Below are 17,019 nucleotides of genomic sequence, written 5' to 3'. Positions count from 1 at the left end.
CAGCCAGAGGTGACTTGTCAGATTAGTGTCGGGATAGAGGGGCAGCTACACCCACCCACCCCACCAGTCCCACCTCCACCCAGCTCCACCCAAGTTGGGTCCACACACAGAGACGACTGTAAGAACAAAGGACGAGGCTGAAAAGGAGGAGGAGGAGGAGGAGGAGGGTGAGGGTGGGCTTTGTGTTAATTAAGATAATTACTCTCAATGACCTTGTTTGGATGGGCTATTTCATGGATGAAGAGAGGGGTGGTGCATGTCTTAAACCCCCTCTGATGTAATTATGGGGAAAATCCTGAAGGAAGAATAAGGGGCGCAGTCCAAGTCACAAAGACTGACCTCTCCTCATTTCAGCCTATATGGAGAGGAGATGTCAGGAAGAATTCTCACACTAAAAGTTTGCGTTAGAATTCAGGGAGGAAATTAGACTCCTGGTGGTGACCCTCTAATGGCTGGTGAAACCCCCTGATGCGTTCAGCAGTATGCTTCCAAAGTGTAGGGCGGCTCCAAACAAACGTCTTTCAGCACCCAAATTGTTCTCTCTCTCTCTCTCTCTCTCTCTCTCTCTCTTTCTCTCTTTCTCTCTCTCTCTCTCTCTCTCTCTCTCTCGCTCTCTCTCTCTCTCTCTCTCTGTGGGTCTGGGCTTGCTTCCACACCAGCCAAACAGTTGTTTACCACAGAACCTTTCACGGCTGGCTGCTCGTGGCATGAGGTTAGAGCTGCATTCAACCGAGACACCGTGCTGCACACATGAATACAAAAACGGGGCCAAATTATTACAGATAACGGTTGAAACGAAAACCTGTGTAAACATTCCTTCATGTCTGACGGTATGAAACCCGCCTCTGATCAGCCTCAGAAACAAAGCATGTCAAATTCTGTCCAAAACAGCTGAGGCCTTGGCTAAACAAATGCCAGAATTTGGATCCTCAGTGGTCATTGTTTGATGTTCTCACATCATTTGCTCGACACTGCATGAGATTTGACGGCAGAGTGGTCGGGTTCACTGGTAGATGCCCAGTACCTTGCTAGTGGGGCCGGTCAAAGGTCCTTCCCCAGGATACGGTCAGGACAAGAACAACAACACAACACAAACACAACCCAGAGAGAGGCTGCAGTGCAGAGGTAGGTCTCTCTCTCGGTACAGTCTGTCCAGCTCCACTTTTGCGCCGCATCAAACCACCAAGGAATCGTGGGAATTCCAAACATTCGGCAAGCCAAGAAAAAGAAACACGAACATCTCTGCCTCCCCACCCCCCTACATAAGCTGCCCGGCCATTACGTAAAGGTCCAACCCCTGTCAGTCAAGCAGCGGGAGATGGACTTGCCAAACAACTTGCCCCCCTCTATGAGGGACAGAGAGGCCCCAACATTTCGATAAGTGATTTTTATCTCGTGACGCTTTGTCAGTCCTGGTTTCACTGCCTCGCTTAGCTCCTAAGCAGCTCCAGAGTGAATTCTTCAGCATCCCAAGACTTGAGTAAGGCTCCATTATAACTGGAATGACTTTTGGAAAAGTCTAACACACCATGCAATCGCGGCGCGACCATTTTCACTCCAAGGATGGAGTAAAAAAAAAACACTGCGAGAAGTGCCCAAAAGAGTACACGGTGTCCAAGTCTCTGAGGTTATGCTTGATGTATAAAATGATGAATTTTACTCCACGAAACACACAGTGTGAAGCTGGGAGATGCCCCTCGGCTTTGTGGGTAAGTAGGGTTGCGTGACACTAAGTGGGTATGAAAAACGGTGCAATACTGTACCTTGCCAAATCGTGTGGAGAAAGTCCCAGTGAGAAGAGAGTGGAAAATGATGATGGTCTCATCCAGATCCCAGATAAACACCCTCTGTGGATCAAATCAGTTTTTTTTTTTTTTTAATAAATAAGAAAAAAAGAAACACCAAATTACAAATATCACCTGTCTCTTACCTGACAGTGTAATTACAGTAATTTACCAAATGTAATGGAACACTTTTGTAAGGGGACAGACCATTTTAAGAGTATGGAAGATCGACAGACATATAAAACTGTAACTTTGCTCGTTCAAGATGGCCTGACGCTGTTGCAATTTTTCTTGGCACTAATCCCAAACTCTGCATAACTTCAAAGAGCAGAATTATAAGGAAAATAATTATTTATATAATTTTTGTATTTATTTTATATATGTGAGCCAAAAAAACTGCTTTGGAGGGAGCGGCATATCAGTGTTCATGTGAAGGCATAATATAGTGATATGTGCCTGGGGAATAGCGGTCAGAGTTGCGCGGCTGTACCTCGATATCTGAGTCGAGGGGGGGCGCGGGGTCACTGGCCCGCTTTCTGCCCCTCAGTTTCCCGTCTGAATTCCGTCTGGCAGGAACCCCCTCGTGATCCTTCACTGGAGTTGGCGGGCTGGGTGGGGGATGGTATTCCCCTACATAGGCGCGCACACACACACACACACACACGCAACAGCAACCGATGTCTTCAGTATTAGTAACAAATAACAAAGTAATCCTCAGTTCTTCTAAAAAAAAGTCCCCCTGCCCTCAGCATGACTTCAGAATATGGCCATCTCCTGCAGGTCCTCACCTGTGTGTGACTCTGGACTGTGATTGGTGGACACGGCCGAGTGCTCTGGATGCTGATAGGGCAGAGCCGAGGCCAGGGCTGTGGGGCTGATGTTGCTGGCGGTGAGGTACGGGCTGTTGTAGTGTGTGTTGTAGTATGGGGAGTACTGGCTTTGGCTGTATGTGGTGTACGCTGAAAAGTCCTGAAATCAGACACATGCCATACAGTTACAGTTAAACTTACACATGTACAGAAGACATATGGTATTATCATGAACCACCAAGATGTCTAGTCTAGATACGTAGTGGCACACACTGGCGTACAGAAAGTACTAAATATATGTAAGGACAAAGTCATAAGACCCTTCTGCTTGGATTAGTGCTGCTTCCTTACCTGCTGGGTTGGACTGAACGGTGTTGAACCTGTGATTGCGTTGGCTCCCTGGAAAATTCCAGAAGAAATACTGCTTCCTGGAAAAGAAACACACAGCCACCCTTCAGTTCAGGCCCCGAGATGTGGCGAATCTCTGGCTTCACAACACGCCTGGGATAAAACCTCCTCCAACCAAAACATGGCGCCGCAAAAGGCAATAGGCAGCGCCGGTGAGAGGAATGGTTAGAAGCACTAGCCCCCGCCGGAGCACTGCTGTGAGTGAGGGCTCGGGGCCCTGGGAGAGCCGGATTGATTTATGGATGAAAAAACAGTACAGGTGGGAAAGCCTGGTGTGGAGCTGGAAGCAAATCCATCACTGTTATCAGACAAGCAGCAGGAATGCTGTGCTCCAGTCTCTCTCTCTCTCCTTCTCCTTCTCTCTCTCTCTTCTCGTTTCCCCCCTCTCTCACCTCTCTCTCCTTCAGATCATTTGTTACAAAGTTACAAAGCAATTCATCTCAAAGCTCCACCAGATAAATGACTGTGCCAAAACACCAAAAATCTCTAAGGAGAACAACAAAAGAGGGCTGAAAAAATAACAAACACAGAGTGAAGAGGGGAAATGTATCACAAGGCCCAGCGCGATATGTTTCTGATTTACTTCCTCATGCCGAAAAGTGGATACCACTGAGTGAGCTTATTTATCTGATGCTTGAGCCGGTTTGGGGGAAGAATTGATCCGTACATCACACGGGCTCAAAACAACAAAGCCCAGACCTCGAGGTCTTGGACGTTTCATTTTTCTTTCTGTCCGATAACAAAAGTCTATCCGTCAATCAAATCTTTTTTAACGTGCCATGAACTATACCGAGTGACCAGATCAGCAACTCTGCTGGACACGCTTTCCCGAGGCGCACATCTGGTCGTAAAGTTTTCGCCAAGCGAGCGCAGAGGTTTATTTGATATTAACAGCGGAACACGGGCAACGAGCGCGAGTCCGCACGGCGTAGCGCAGAGCGGCGTGTCACGCTGAGACGTTCTGACGTGAAATCGGAAACACGGCGAAGCTTGATCTTGACACGGCTCCTCCCCTCCCCGCGCCCCCCCTGTGCCCGTGCCCTGGGCGCGCAGCGTTCTGTCTCCGCTCCCCAACACTCCTTGACCTTTCACCTTTACAGAGAAGAGGTCAATTTCACGGTGCTTTGGAGGCCATAAAGTTGACTGGGTGAGACTAGGATTAGGCGCCACAGGACCGGGGGAATGCGCTGAGTTTTTTGAAGGGGGTGGGGGGGTAATACAGCGGGCCCCCCCCCCCACCTCACCCCCACACTCCCACCTCCTGCTTCACTGTTCCTGGCCCCCCCCCCTCCCGGCCCACACAAACACACTCGTCCAATGGGCAGCATGCTGTGGTGGGGAGCGAAAGGCAAGGGTTTGACCCCTGGGAGAGGGGAGGGGAGCCGGCTGACGCCAGGACCCCAGACCGCGGCTAATGGGGAACAGGTGTGTGCGTGTGTGTGTGTGTGTGTGTGCGTGTGTGTGTGTGTGTGTGTGTATGTGTGTGTGTGTGTGTGTGTTTGTGTGAGTGTGTGTGTGTGTGTATGTGTGTGTGTGTGTGTGTGTGTTTGGGTGGGAGCAGGAGAGGCGATCTGAACAGCACCTGGAAATGTGAGGGGAGCCAAACGACCGTGGAAGCATCTTCAATTTTTATCACGCCGCAGAGATAAAGAGATCACAGAGGCAATGACAGATAGATAGACACTATCGGTGTGTGTGTGTGTGTGTGTGTGTGAGAGAGAGAGAGAGAGTGACTGAGTGAATGACTGACAGAGAGAGAGAGAGAAAGAGAGAGAGAGAGAGAAAACTGCATGTCCAGACAGGGTAGAGCACCAGTGATGTATACGAGGAATTTTGCAAGACCAGAGAGAGAAACTACAGAAAGCGAAACCGCAACAGGCTTGACTACACACAACAGGCTAAACACTGCCCGAGCATGACCAAGTTCAGTAACGACAACGCCGAACCCCTCTTCTCTCCGACAGGTCAAAGGGCGCGTTGCGGGCGGAGGGCACCGTACCATGCGTGGAGTAGCTGTACAGCGCCTGGCTCGGGGCCGTGTTGCTGAAGTTGGACGCGTAGCCCAGGAGGCTGTTCTGTGCTGGCGAGTGGCTCAGGCCATCTTCTGTTTTAATGTCTAAACACGGGAAGAGAAGACAACAAAAAAGAGATCATACTTCCAGTAATTTCCCACATATAAGCTGCATTGTGGTAAGCCACAGGACAGTTTTATGCAAGTTAAAAGAAACAAAACCTATTGATATACCATATTAACTGTCCCTGTGACCTCCTAGCTGAAGAAATTCAGCAAAATCAATGTGTAAGCTGTGGATAATAGTCGGGAAATTACGGTACTCAAAAGTACACGTACAACACATTTGCATGACAACAAACAAGTCATCAGTTCAGTGACAGTTATAATAACAACTCAGGAATTTCTGTTTATTTTTAGAGCGGCTTGGAAGGATGTCATATACGCTATGTAGTTTATCCACCTGTAATGATTTTTACAGACGAGACTTCTGTCTTGGAGTCCTAAGTACATGGATACATTAGACTAAATCCATGCCAAAAAACAGGCCGAACACCCAGTGTGACTACAGGAACAGGGCCATTTCTCAGCTCATAGATGGGCTACTCACTGTAAGGCATGCCATAGCCTTGGTTGTGATGTGTATACGCTGAGTATGGCCCTGCAGGCTGTAGAGCGGGACTGTACTGCGTTTGTCCATAGGCTGCCATGACTGCTCCAGACAGCTGCTCTGAGAGAGAGAGAGAGAGAGAGAGAGAGAGAGAGAGAGAGAGAGAGAGAGAGAGAGAGAGAGAGAGAGAGGGAGAGAGAAGAGATAGAGAGCACAGAACTGTCACCTTTTTTATTGTCAGTCTGCCAGTACACACAATACAATGCACTTGCAGTCTTTCACTGCATTTTTGCACCACAGAGTTTCCTTACTGTGTTTAGAGTCAGTACTAGAGGGATTTTACAAGCGACAGGTACAGTGACACTAAAGTGACATGCAAACACTCCACATAACTATGTCTGTATGCGATGGACTTTTTTTTGGGTGAATCACTGTGAAGGATTATCTCACGAATAAAGAAAGCATACTTACTGTCGAAATTATGCTTTATTTGACTATCTCTTGTAGGTTCAGGGTAGATTCTTCCTTTTTTTCTATCTTTCTTGAACTATCACAGCTTCTTGCTGTCAGCTTTCCTGTGTGAACAAGAATGAGTTCTCGTTAAATTGACGTCACTCTCTACGAGCAACACAAAGCAATGAATCTCAATGACACCTCAGACACGACCAAGACAGCATTGGAGTAAGGAAGAGGAAGTGTTTTTTTTTTCTCCTGAGATTTGATAAGGCACCTGAAGTTTGATATCAGTGAGAAGAAAGTGACACACGGTTTACATTCTTTAGACACTGTGGTGCCTGAGAGTTATGTAAGCAGGTTTGACACAATCAACTGTCTGTTTGTGACAACCAGCCAGAGGTGCGTTCAAATTCCTTGAGGCGAACTTTCATGGCAAACATGTCTCTCTAATCATATAAGCTTGTATAAGCATAAACGGTTATCTGCAAACATCTCATCTCAACGCTAACTCTCCATCCGACTTCTAATGTCCGCACAAACGTTCAAATGGTTTGTTAGTTTAAATGTAACAATTTTGTACCACAGTTTGAGAAGCACTGTTCTAGGGCAAACTCAAAGCAAACAGAAAACTGCTTGAAAATGATTGCAGACGTTTGTATATGTTTACTAGAATAGAAGGCACCTCGGATCTTCACCTCAAGGCACCTCAGAGCATAAAGAACAATGCCATGGCCTACTTTGTGCAGGTGTAGCACACTACTCACCTTACTGGCTGCAAACAGACTGTGACCAACTGTGTACTGTATCTATATTGATTGAACTTGCACAAGGTTATGCACACATACTGTAGGCCTACACCCCTTCCTATGGCTACTATCAAATGACTCAACTCACTGTGCAACAAAACACTGTGAGTTTACAATGCAGCTGTGAGTGAGGATACAAATAAGCATTGTTATTAAGACAGACCATTTATTCAACTATTAATCTTCCATAAAGGTCTAATTTACTGTAAGCTGCAAACCAAAATGACAAAACTTTTCTGTTCTTTGTCTCCTTTCTGGTGTCATGCTTGGGGCTAATGGCAAGGCGCTAATGTCTATTATCGACCAAAGACAACAAAATAAAAGGCTATTCAGCCTCTTACCCCCTACACCAAACCCCCCAAACCACCCTCTCCACCACCACCACCCCCAGCCCCCCTGGCTCTCTCACTGCTGCCCTCTCCCTCCGGGGCATTTAAAATCTGACCACGCCAAACAGGCCTTGTTGAACTGTGGCCCCAAAGCTGACAGCGGAGTGACAGAGACAGAGGGAGAGAATGAGAGATGGAGGCTGCGGGGATATTAGCTGCCGAGGTGACATAGAGAGGGAAAAAAAAAAACAGATAATGATGTCGGGTGGAGGGGGAAAGAGTGTGAGCGATGAAAGGCAAAGAGTTTTAAGTGTAGACCATGTGTGTGTGTGTGTGTGTGTGTGTGTGAGAGAGAGTGAGACAGAGGGGGAGAGAGAGAAACAAAGAGAAAGCGAAAGAGAGAGAGAGAGAGAGAGAGAGAGAGATCTTTTAAATGTGAATGTGGAAAATTTGTCCTTTGTTTACCACTGGAAATCCTTCAAAACAGGTCAAAGGAAGAGGACAGGTGCCAACTCTATTAATCACTGAGAACATATGAATCCTGCGTGTGCAGACTGTACACTTAATGGCTTCTGGCAAGTGCATCTGATGTCAAAGAAGTATTCAGATTTGAAAGGTCTAATGATCTCAGACACTTTGGTGCATTTCTCAGATCAGAATTGAAATTCTAAAAACTACTTGTTCATAAATGCAATTCTCATTACTTCGAGCAAACAGCAAATGCTTTAGCACATTCCTGCACTTGATTAGGTACAAATGTCTGTTTTTTTTTGTTTTGTTTTTTTACATTTTCATTTGCTAATGTCATATTGGTCACTATGCACATTCAGTTGGTCATACAGGCCTTATTCTATCGCTTAAGTCATTATACAGTATGTATGAGTATTGACCATAACACCTGACAGACAGAAATGTCAAGATATATAGATAGATTTATTCATACAGTGAATCTGGCTTACAGTGGTGCACAGCTCTGATCAAGGGGTTTTACTGTATATTTGTCATTTGTCTTTTGCCAAGTGCTGTAAAGGCCTTTGCTTTCTTTATACTGTTTATACAATGTCCGTCAACAATAAAAACATATTCACTCTCTTGCAATCAACCTCTTCCACAAGCAGCAATCTGTAACTTTGTAGTTTTGAAATAGACATGCCACATAAAAACAGGTTTGCAGGTAATATATAGCGTCGTTTGCGTAAGAGTAATACACAAACTGCTGTGAAAAATGTATGATGGCAACTGATAAAACTGTAAGAAAAGGCTCTTCAGCATTAGCAGTGAAATTAAGTTAAAATAGTGCAATGACCACACACTGATTTTTCTCAGATCTCAGAAGGTATATTATCCATTGTATAAAATCTTCATCTTAAAGGAACTACAGTAACTAAAGCCGACAAATAAAGCCTGTGGTAGAGTAGAATGTATTTGCCTCTGAAATGTAGTGGACTGGAAGTATAGCATAAAATGGAAATATATGGAAATACCTTAACTGTTACATTGTATTCAGTACAATAAATGTACCTTGATACTTTACACCATGCACTGCAAACAAACACATGTAAACAAAAAGTGACAGTTACCCTAAACAGATAACGTTCAAAAATACGCACAGCACATTGTACAGCGAAATTGGTTAGCAGTCCTAGGGGTGTGTTCAATAAATACATCATCAAAAAGGAAGGTAGTCGTGCAATTCAATCCCTGTGTGCAAATGATATAGTTTGTTTATCACAAATATTGTTCAAATAAGAGCATATCACATTGCTTAGAAATAATGGGTGTACCTTGTGTAGGTGTGTTGACTACATCAACACACCTACAGACGCAAAGAGGCTCAGTGACCTTATCAGACAGATGCAGAGGTAGGAGGGAATGAGAACGAGAGAGCAAGTGGAGGAACACAAGTGAGGAGTTAGTGAGAGAGAGAGGGAGAGACAGGAAGAGAGAGATGAATAGAAAGAGACAGAGAAAGGGTGAATAGGAGTGAGGAAGAGGAACAAGAAGGAGAGAGGGGGAGAGAGAGAGAGAGAGAGAGAGAGAGAGAGAGAGAGACAAAGGAATGATGAGAAACTGAGCTCTGACAGCCCCAGTTCAGGCCTGACTTCCTGTGCGTCGCTGCGCCGCGCTGCAATGCGCCGCGCCGCGCGGCCACGGCTTCCTGGTGGAGGGCTGGCGCGGAGCGGAAACGAAGGGCATGGGAAAGAGCGGCCATGCGGCCCCGGCCTCGGCAGGAAAGCTGAGCTTAAACAAACCCAGCGAGGGGGGCAAGGCCAGTCCCAACGTTCTTCACCTGGCCACTCGCCTCTTCTGCTAGAGCAGGCTTCTTTTTTTTTTTATCACGGGTATCGCGTTCCTAGCGCCAACCCCCTTATTCGCGCCGCACGCTGGCCAGAACAGCCTCGGAGATGGTCCACCAAAAAAATAGCACAGGAGAAAAGCCCCTTTAATGAGTGGTGAGTTCACAGGGCACACTACACAGGATGGTGTAATTCTCTGGTAGACGTGCTTGCGATGAGCCACCATATACATCTCGCAGAGTGGGGCGCGGCACGCAAAGGGCAGGTCGGCAGCCCGGGACAAATGTCTCCTTGGCCGGAGCATAACGGCACCGTGTCCCGGAGCAGATGAGGGGAGCCCTCGGGGACGCGGAGAGGTGACCGCCGGACCCCGTGAGGTCGGACAGTGCCATATGGACGCCCTCTTCAACACACCGCCATCCAAGCACTCCGCTTTGGTGTTCCCCGGCCCGAGGGGAAATACAGTATCATGTCCCCCCCCCCACACCACACACACACACACACACACACACACACACACACACACACACACACACACATTTGTCTTCAGAAGTGCCTTGACAAAGCTCTCACTATCCCTCACATGTCTATGCAGGCTCCACACAGACCTCCAGTGCCATCTGCCAGTTCATTTCCTTTACGGTCCACGGTGGCTGAGGACCAGGGAATGTGAGACCCTTCGCCCAAACAATTCCATCTTAAGGGCTACCCTACAATGGCTGCTGTTTTTCTCCTCTGCTGCTTATATCTTTCATTTCATCATTTCTTATAAATTACGATAAAACACCTCTGAAACATACTGTGAAGAATAGTCTCAAAAAACAACCAAATAAAGAAAACAAGTAAACCGAACGTTCAAATGTTAATTTACGTAGCACATTTTTAAGGGTCATTGGGGATTTTATTTTGGAAGGTAGAGTTATTTCTGAGAGCGGATCTTCCTGGTAACTGCGTTACGCAACCATTTTGAGTTCAAAAAACTATTTTAACTTCCTTAGAAATTCTTCCCTGAGGCGGATTAATTCAGAAAAATTGCTGCATGCAACTCTAGAGTTCTCTGTGTTTTGCTTTCAAAAAATACAATAATTTTGTGACCACCAGGCAGCATAAACTTTCAACAATAATGCTATCACTTCTCTCATGTATTCTTTGTTTTATCATAATGATGTAAACAACGAGTAGATATAATCTACCCCTCCATAATCTATTGCGTTGTAATGTAATCTTTCTATTACTAACTTGCCATCTAAGAACAACTGACCAAGTCAATACTGAAATATACATACTGAACTAAAACATATTGAAAATTACTGGCTAACACACTGACACATTTACAGAAATCAACAGGCTATGTGTTGTCCTTTATAAATAAACAAATAAATGAAGAAATCAATGAAATGTAATGATGTTCTGTTTCCCACTGATAAGACGCTGTGTGCCTCAGCACAGCCCCATCTCCACCCTGCTGCCTGCTACAGTAACTAAGCCTAGCTAGCGTCTCTGCTCCGTAGCGCTCCGCTCAGCCCCCGACGGGGCACTCACTGCCTCGGGGCAGCAGTCTGGCTGCAGCCTTTGAACCTGGAGTGTCATAAATTAGCTGTCGTGGGGGGCACCCTGCCCTGTGCGCTGTAATGGCAGCAGATGTATGTGTGTGTGTGTGTGGGAGGGAGGGTGATTAGGGCACTGTAATAGCCTCACGAGATGACTTATTCTCTGTGTGATTACCTCACTGCCTTGGGCACACAAGGGGAAAAGTAGCAGAGAATGAGCTTTAGGTAGTTTTGAGACACAACACATTAGTAGTATAAATAGTATAAATAACACACAGTGGGCGCAAGGACTTCGCAAAACTAAATCCAATAGGAAATACATTTCAATTTCTCCAGTTTTGCTCTAAACAAAATATTTTTTTAAAAAAAGTGCATATGTGTTTCACCTCACTCACAATTGACATAGTCAGATACATTTTCATTCACTCGCCAGAGACCTTGACTAATTCTCTCTATGGACTAATTCTCTCAAAGTTTTTTTTTTCTTAAAAAAAGCCAGCCTTCTCCAAAGTCTCCGACCTGTTGCCATCTCGCAGGCTGTAACACTAGCTGACTGTCATGGTGGGCTTTCTTTTCCACATGACAGCCTCCGAGCATCAAGCCGTGCTTTCATGCCAGCTGTAGGGCAGCATTGCTGTAACCGACCCTTTTCTTTCAATCATGCAACTATAACCATTCCCTCCCCCCACCTCCACCCCCATCCCATCAGCCTCTAATGCCTCCACCTCCACCACCCAACCACCCCCACCCCTACCCCCACCCGCCCTCTTCCCCAAATCAGTGCCCTGGGACGTGGGTCACCGAGAGGGACAGCTGGCAGACCTCCCTGGAGCTCACCCAAATGAGTCCGGGCCCAAGTGGCAGGGTGACCCTTGTCAGATGGTGGTCTGCTCTCAGGTAAAACATCTGGTCTACTTAATGGGAGTGGGAGCGTGTGTGTGTGTTTGCGTGTGTGTGTGTGTGTGTGTGTGTGTGTGTGTGTGTGTGTGCGTGCGCGTGTGAGTGTGCGCGTGTGTGTGTGCCTCGGGGGATTGGATCTCCGAGGTATAATCTGGACGGACACCATTCCATCAAACAAAAGAGTCAACTGCATGTCTTCCTCATATAAAGCAGACGCTCTACGGCTTCTCATTTCACTTCACTGACGGGCAAATCAGCGCCGTATTTTTTTTATTTTCTTTTGGCAAATCACACAAAGGGGTGTTTTATTACAGACACAGAGAAATTCTCTCCATTTTGTCATCTCCGGTGATGGGGTAAAATCTAGGCTACACTCTCACTGCTGTGGGGCATCACCAACTCGAGGCCAACCATTTTATTTAAGGTGATGAACAACATGCTCATCACCAGTTTCTAATGCTTCACAAACAAAAGGTTTCTTGTTTTATGTAATTTCTGTTGACAGAGCTGATCTCCACTTTACAGACAGATCAGTTCTGGTACCACTCAAAAATGTAAAATTATTAAAAATGTGTTCAACTGAAAACTGTGACAAGACACCTCATTCTAATGTGGAAGAGAGAGAGAGATCACTTGTGTCAACTTGCAGAAGAACCAGATTATGAAAATACAGTGTGTGCCTCAGGTGAAATCCTGATAATAGAACATTTCTTTTTGTTTCAAATCTGTGGTTGAACTGTCACAGAAAAAATAATTGTGTTTATGCTTTGATATAATGACTTTAGATTTGGCTGGTGAGTCTCATTGGCAGGCTAAGCTATCTGGTGTGTTTCAAAATCAAGTGTGCTTGATTGATGACTGTGTTATTTGAATAATGTGTTTCATAATCATGGCTGATTTCTGTGTTTCTGTATCAGCAGTGTTAGAAGGTGTCCTCACAACAACAATGCACCATATCATATAGCATCAAATCATATTGTACTACATCTGATATGGCATCATGTTGTTTTGTCTTGTCATAGCATCTGATCTTGAAAAGTAGATATTGAGCATACTTTTCTGTCAAAGCGCAGCAGAGGATCACAAAAACACAGTGTCTGACATGAACGGAAGCCAACGCCTTGTCTACCGTGAGAACACTCTGACCAGGCAGGGAGAGGGACAGAGGACTGTGTCTGAGTGTTCCAGTGTGTGTGTGTGTGTGCGCGTGTGTGTGTGTGTGTGTGTGTGTGCGTGTGTGTGCGAGTGTGTGTGTTGCACGTGTGTACGTGTCTGTGAGCGATAAGGAGGGTGGCGAAGGCCTAAGACGCAGCTGTTGCTTGTTGACAGACCAAGGTTTTAGCTAAGGGTGGGCGACGAGTAGTGCACTGAGGGATGGGGGGAGGCTGAATCACCCGTGGCCTCCCAGGGTGCAGCTTGGGAGAGCGGTCAAGCAGGGGACTAGACTAGCCTGGACAGCACAGGGACCCTCCGCATACTATATTATATATTCACCAAATTATCTCTGCTCAAAGTCTGGCTACTGCTTTTCCAGCTCTGACGTACATCCACACAGTCCTTTTAGACTTAACTGGCAGGAATGTTAAAGATCATCTTCTTTAAAATTCATCACAGATCATTATTTACACCATTAAATAACAGTATGGATGCTGACAAATACTGTAGAACAGCATGATAGTAGCCAATGATGGAAGTTAGTGTATCCAGGTACTCAAACAAGTATTTCTGATTGGTCTTTTTTAACGCCATGGGAAATTAATCTGTGAATATGATCATATTACATATAAGCTTTCAGAAACAAGTAACATATCTGAAAAATGCTTACCATCATTACTAATCATTACTACCAATCATCCTCCACCGATTATTTTCAAAATTCTTTAATCAATTTGATATTTAATCTACTTTAATTTAAGTTCAAATAGAGCACAGTTTTTCCTCAAACTTTTGCACACGGACACAAGAGGAGCAAGCCATGCAGTGAATGAAAATGTTTGCCTTCCACATTGGATTCGCTTTACACAAATCCCGAAAGGCTAGGGAATGTTTCGCCGGGTGCACCAATATTTCACTCATTACTTCGCGGTTATCTGCAATCTTCCAGGATGCAAGCCACAGATCAGTTGACCAGTGAAAGCAAGTCTCGAGTTCAGGGCCTCCCTGAATCCGCTCCCAACAGAAGGGGTTAAGGTCGGCCGTGAAATAATGAAATTGGTGAAGATAAAGTCAGGAAGAACACTGCTTCCTATGAAAATATTTATCATTCCAGGAACCTTTGGCTACAGAGGACTTTAGGAATTAATTTGTGTTTTCTTAAGAGGGGGTGCCTCTGCGCTCAGGATGGGGAATTCTCCACACTGGCTGATCCCGAATCCAGGACCTATGCAGCTTATTCACAATTTATTAGAGGCCGTAATAGGAACCATGAAGGGGGACGGTCGGTCACAGAAAAAAAGGCAAACGGTCCCAAAATGAGGCCTGGTGCTATAAGGCAGATTGTGTTAAATCAAGCACACCCAGGTCCATAATACCCTTGGCTTGTGCTCACTTTTTCAGTTAGTTGTGGAACTTAGACAAATTCAAAATGACTGAAACTTTGATCAGATTTAAGTGTTGTCATTTATGGATGTTTAAAGGTGATGATACATGGAGTAAGTTTTTGAGCAAGATTGCTGGGCAACCACATAAGCAGTTCCATATCTTCTGGTTGGATGATCATGAAGATTTGCCAACTGATGATTTAAGTTCTCTGGAAAAAGATGTTCCTCAATATCAATGGAAATGCGCCAGAACGCTGCCTGGGAACATTGCTCAAAAAGTTTCCTTGTGTATCATCAGCATAAAATTCAGTGTGAAGTCCATACATCTATACTTAATTTGTCAGATCTGGGCTTTGAATTGTTCACACTGTATAATCTATGATGATGAGAGCTTTAGTTCAGGATGATATGATATAACTGGGAGATTGAAGGTTTGTGAAACCATTTTCCAATGCCTTTTTGTGCACAAACTTAAAAAGGACATTTACTTTTCACTTTTTTATTTAAATAAGAAATGTTTTGAGAGATTGACAGCCTCTTTTTTCTTTTGTTCTCCACGTTATTCCTCCATGTTTACATGTATGACATTAAACTGTTTTTCAACAAAGACAAAGTCTTTTGAGTGAACAGAAAACAAAGATGAGCATCTAGAAGGTACTTCCTATACATGCCATTTCCTAATATTTCAGTGCATGTTAAGTAATTATTTAAACTCCTCTGAGCCAACACAGTGATTAGCATGAATAGGCTCCTTGAAAACTTGCTTTAGGTGGCACCTTAAATAACTCCACGAAATCTGTTGCATTAAAATCAGCCTCACTGGATTTGTACGGAACCTCAATGTTTGCTAGATTAAATGTGCTGTCCCTTCACAACACACAGAAACACCATTTCAGTGGATATTTAAGCTATAAGGCCCCCACTTGCTCTCTCTCTCTCTCTCTCTCTCTCTCTCTCTCTCTCTCTCTCTCTTTCACACACACACGCACACGCACACGCACACACACACACACACACACACACACACACACACACACACACACACACACACACACACACACAAATCACTACTACATTTTAAATTAAATTCAACTTTAAAACATTCAGCCCATCTGTAATACAATCTAAGCTTTGTTGACTTTGTAAACTGTTCAAGAGAAAGTTAGATACTCCAGTGAAGCTTAAAATCAGAAAGATGTATAAAGATAAGATAACATAAAATACACATGCAGATTATCCTTGACTTTTTACTCATATTGTTGTTAATTTCTGAAATGTATTCTTAAATTGTTTTGTAGGTGAAGTTACAGCTCAACAAAAAACAATTACAGCTCAACAAAAATAATTATGATGAGACAAATGTGTATCAGGTTTTGTTTTGTTGACATATTTTTCATCATAATATTTTCGGGTAAGCACGTATTCAAGCATTCAAATTCATTTTGAACATAAATAATTCATTCAAAATGTGATAACATCAACATGCTATTTTGCTGTTGGAGATTTTATGAACACATAATATTAGGAATATAAAGTGAGCGGGTGCGTGCTTGGGCTGTGATATTTTTCTAACAGCAGTGAAGCAACAAGCCATTCTGAAATTTTAGTTTAAATCAGCACTGTTTTTACTTTTGTGCACAGTTCTTGCTTATTAGTGGTTTAAGATAATAGATGCAGTCTAGCCCTAGTTCATCAAATGTATGGATCACTTTGATAAAATATGACGTCTTTTTTTAAGATACTTTTTGCAACCTGTGATCTACTTGAGTTCTTCAGTCAAGATAACCACTATTTAGGCCTACTTTAAATACGGATTACGGAGTAATTGTACAGCTTTTTATTCGGCTCAGTGTTTTGCTTTGTATCCAACGTATACCATTTCAGTTATAGACAAGAAACTAGTACAATTTAACTACTAAGAAAATGTCTTACCATAGTTAAGTGGTAGTGCAGTCGAAGGTTGGACAGAACATTCAAACAAGTAGCCTGTCCATTTTGCGTGTTGTTTCGAGAGAGGAACTCCACTGATATGGGAACAACTCTAAGGACGCTGTTTCTTCGAGACCGTGAGTGGCGTCCGCCACAAAGGCATGCATTCACTGATCTGCTTCGACTCTGATCCTGTTGTATTCTCTGCAACTAAAATGGTTTGACATGACAGTCAACGAACTTGTCTTTACAGTTTACACGGCATTAACAGCCAGGGCAATTGCGCATTAGTTCCCGCGTTCCTCTGAAAACGCGTGTACTAGTGAAGAGACGCGCAAGGAGGAGACGTTAAATAAATGATCCAGCTGTGGTTCCTCCTCCTAGGGGTGTCCTGTCCTTTCTGCGCGCGTATGACTGAAGAAAAAGTGTGTGTCAGTAGGCGCGCGCAAACGCGCGTGCGTGTGTGCAGGGGACTCAAACTTCATGAGTATGTTTTTGTGTGCGTGCAGTGCGACAATGTTAGACGCTAAGAAAAGAAAGAAAGAAACAAAAACACTACACATTTTGCCAGCAGCAATTATTCATTTTGA

General features: G+C 44.5%; 1 protein-coding gene across 2 annotated transcripts in view; it reads right to left on the bottom strand.

Moving 5' to 3' along the window:
- The window catches only part of eya2 (EYA transcriptional coactivator and phosphatase 2), a 22,162-nt gene extending 5,389 nt beyond the window's left edge, over positions 1-16,773 (bottom strand). Inside the window, exons 1-8 of one of the 2 annotated variants that reach the window (XM_062546295.1) lie at positions 16,433-16,773; positions 6,094-6,197; positions 5,623-5,742; positions 5,001-5,117; positions 2,945-3,021; positions 2,573-2,753; positions 2,275-2,414; positions 1,764-1,847 (exon numbers count right to left, since the gene is read on the bottom strand). In XM_062546295.1, the coding sequence (XP_062402279.1) occupies positions 1,764-1,847; positions 2,275-2,414; positions 2,573-2,753; positions 2,945-3,021; positions 5,001-5,117; positions 5,623-5,722 (699 nt within the window). In that variant the 5' untranslated portion in view covers positions 5,723-5,742; positions 6,094-6,197; positions 16,433-16,773. The remainder of the gene's footprint in view (positions 1-1,763; positions 1,848-2,274; positions 2,415-2,572; positions 2,754-2,944; positions 3,022-5,000; positions 5,118-5,622; positions 5,743-6,093; positions 6,198-16,432) is intronic. The other variant, XM_062546296.1, reaches the window with a different exon arrangement.
- Between the last annotated feature and the right edge of the window lie 246 nt (positions 16,774-17,019).

Source organism: Sardina pilchardus, chromosome 9 (genome assembly GCF_963854185.1).
Source record: "Sardina pilchardus chromosome 9, fSarPil1.1, whole genome shotgun sequence".
Classification (NCBI taxonomy): Eukaryota; Metazoa; Chordata; class Actinopteri; order Clupeiformes; family Clupeidae; genus Sardina; species Sardina pilchardus.
This window is presented reverse-complemented; position numbering and strand designations above follow the sequence as displayed.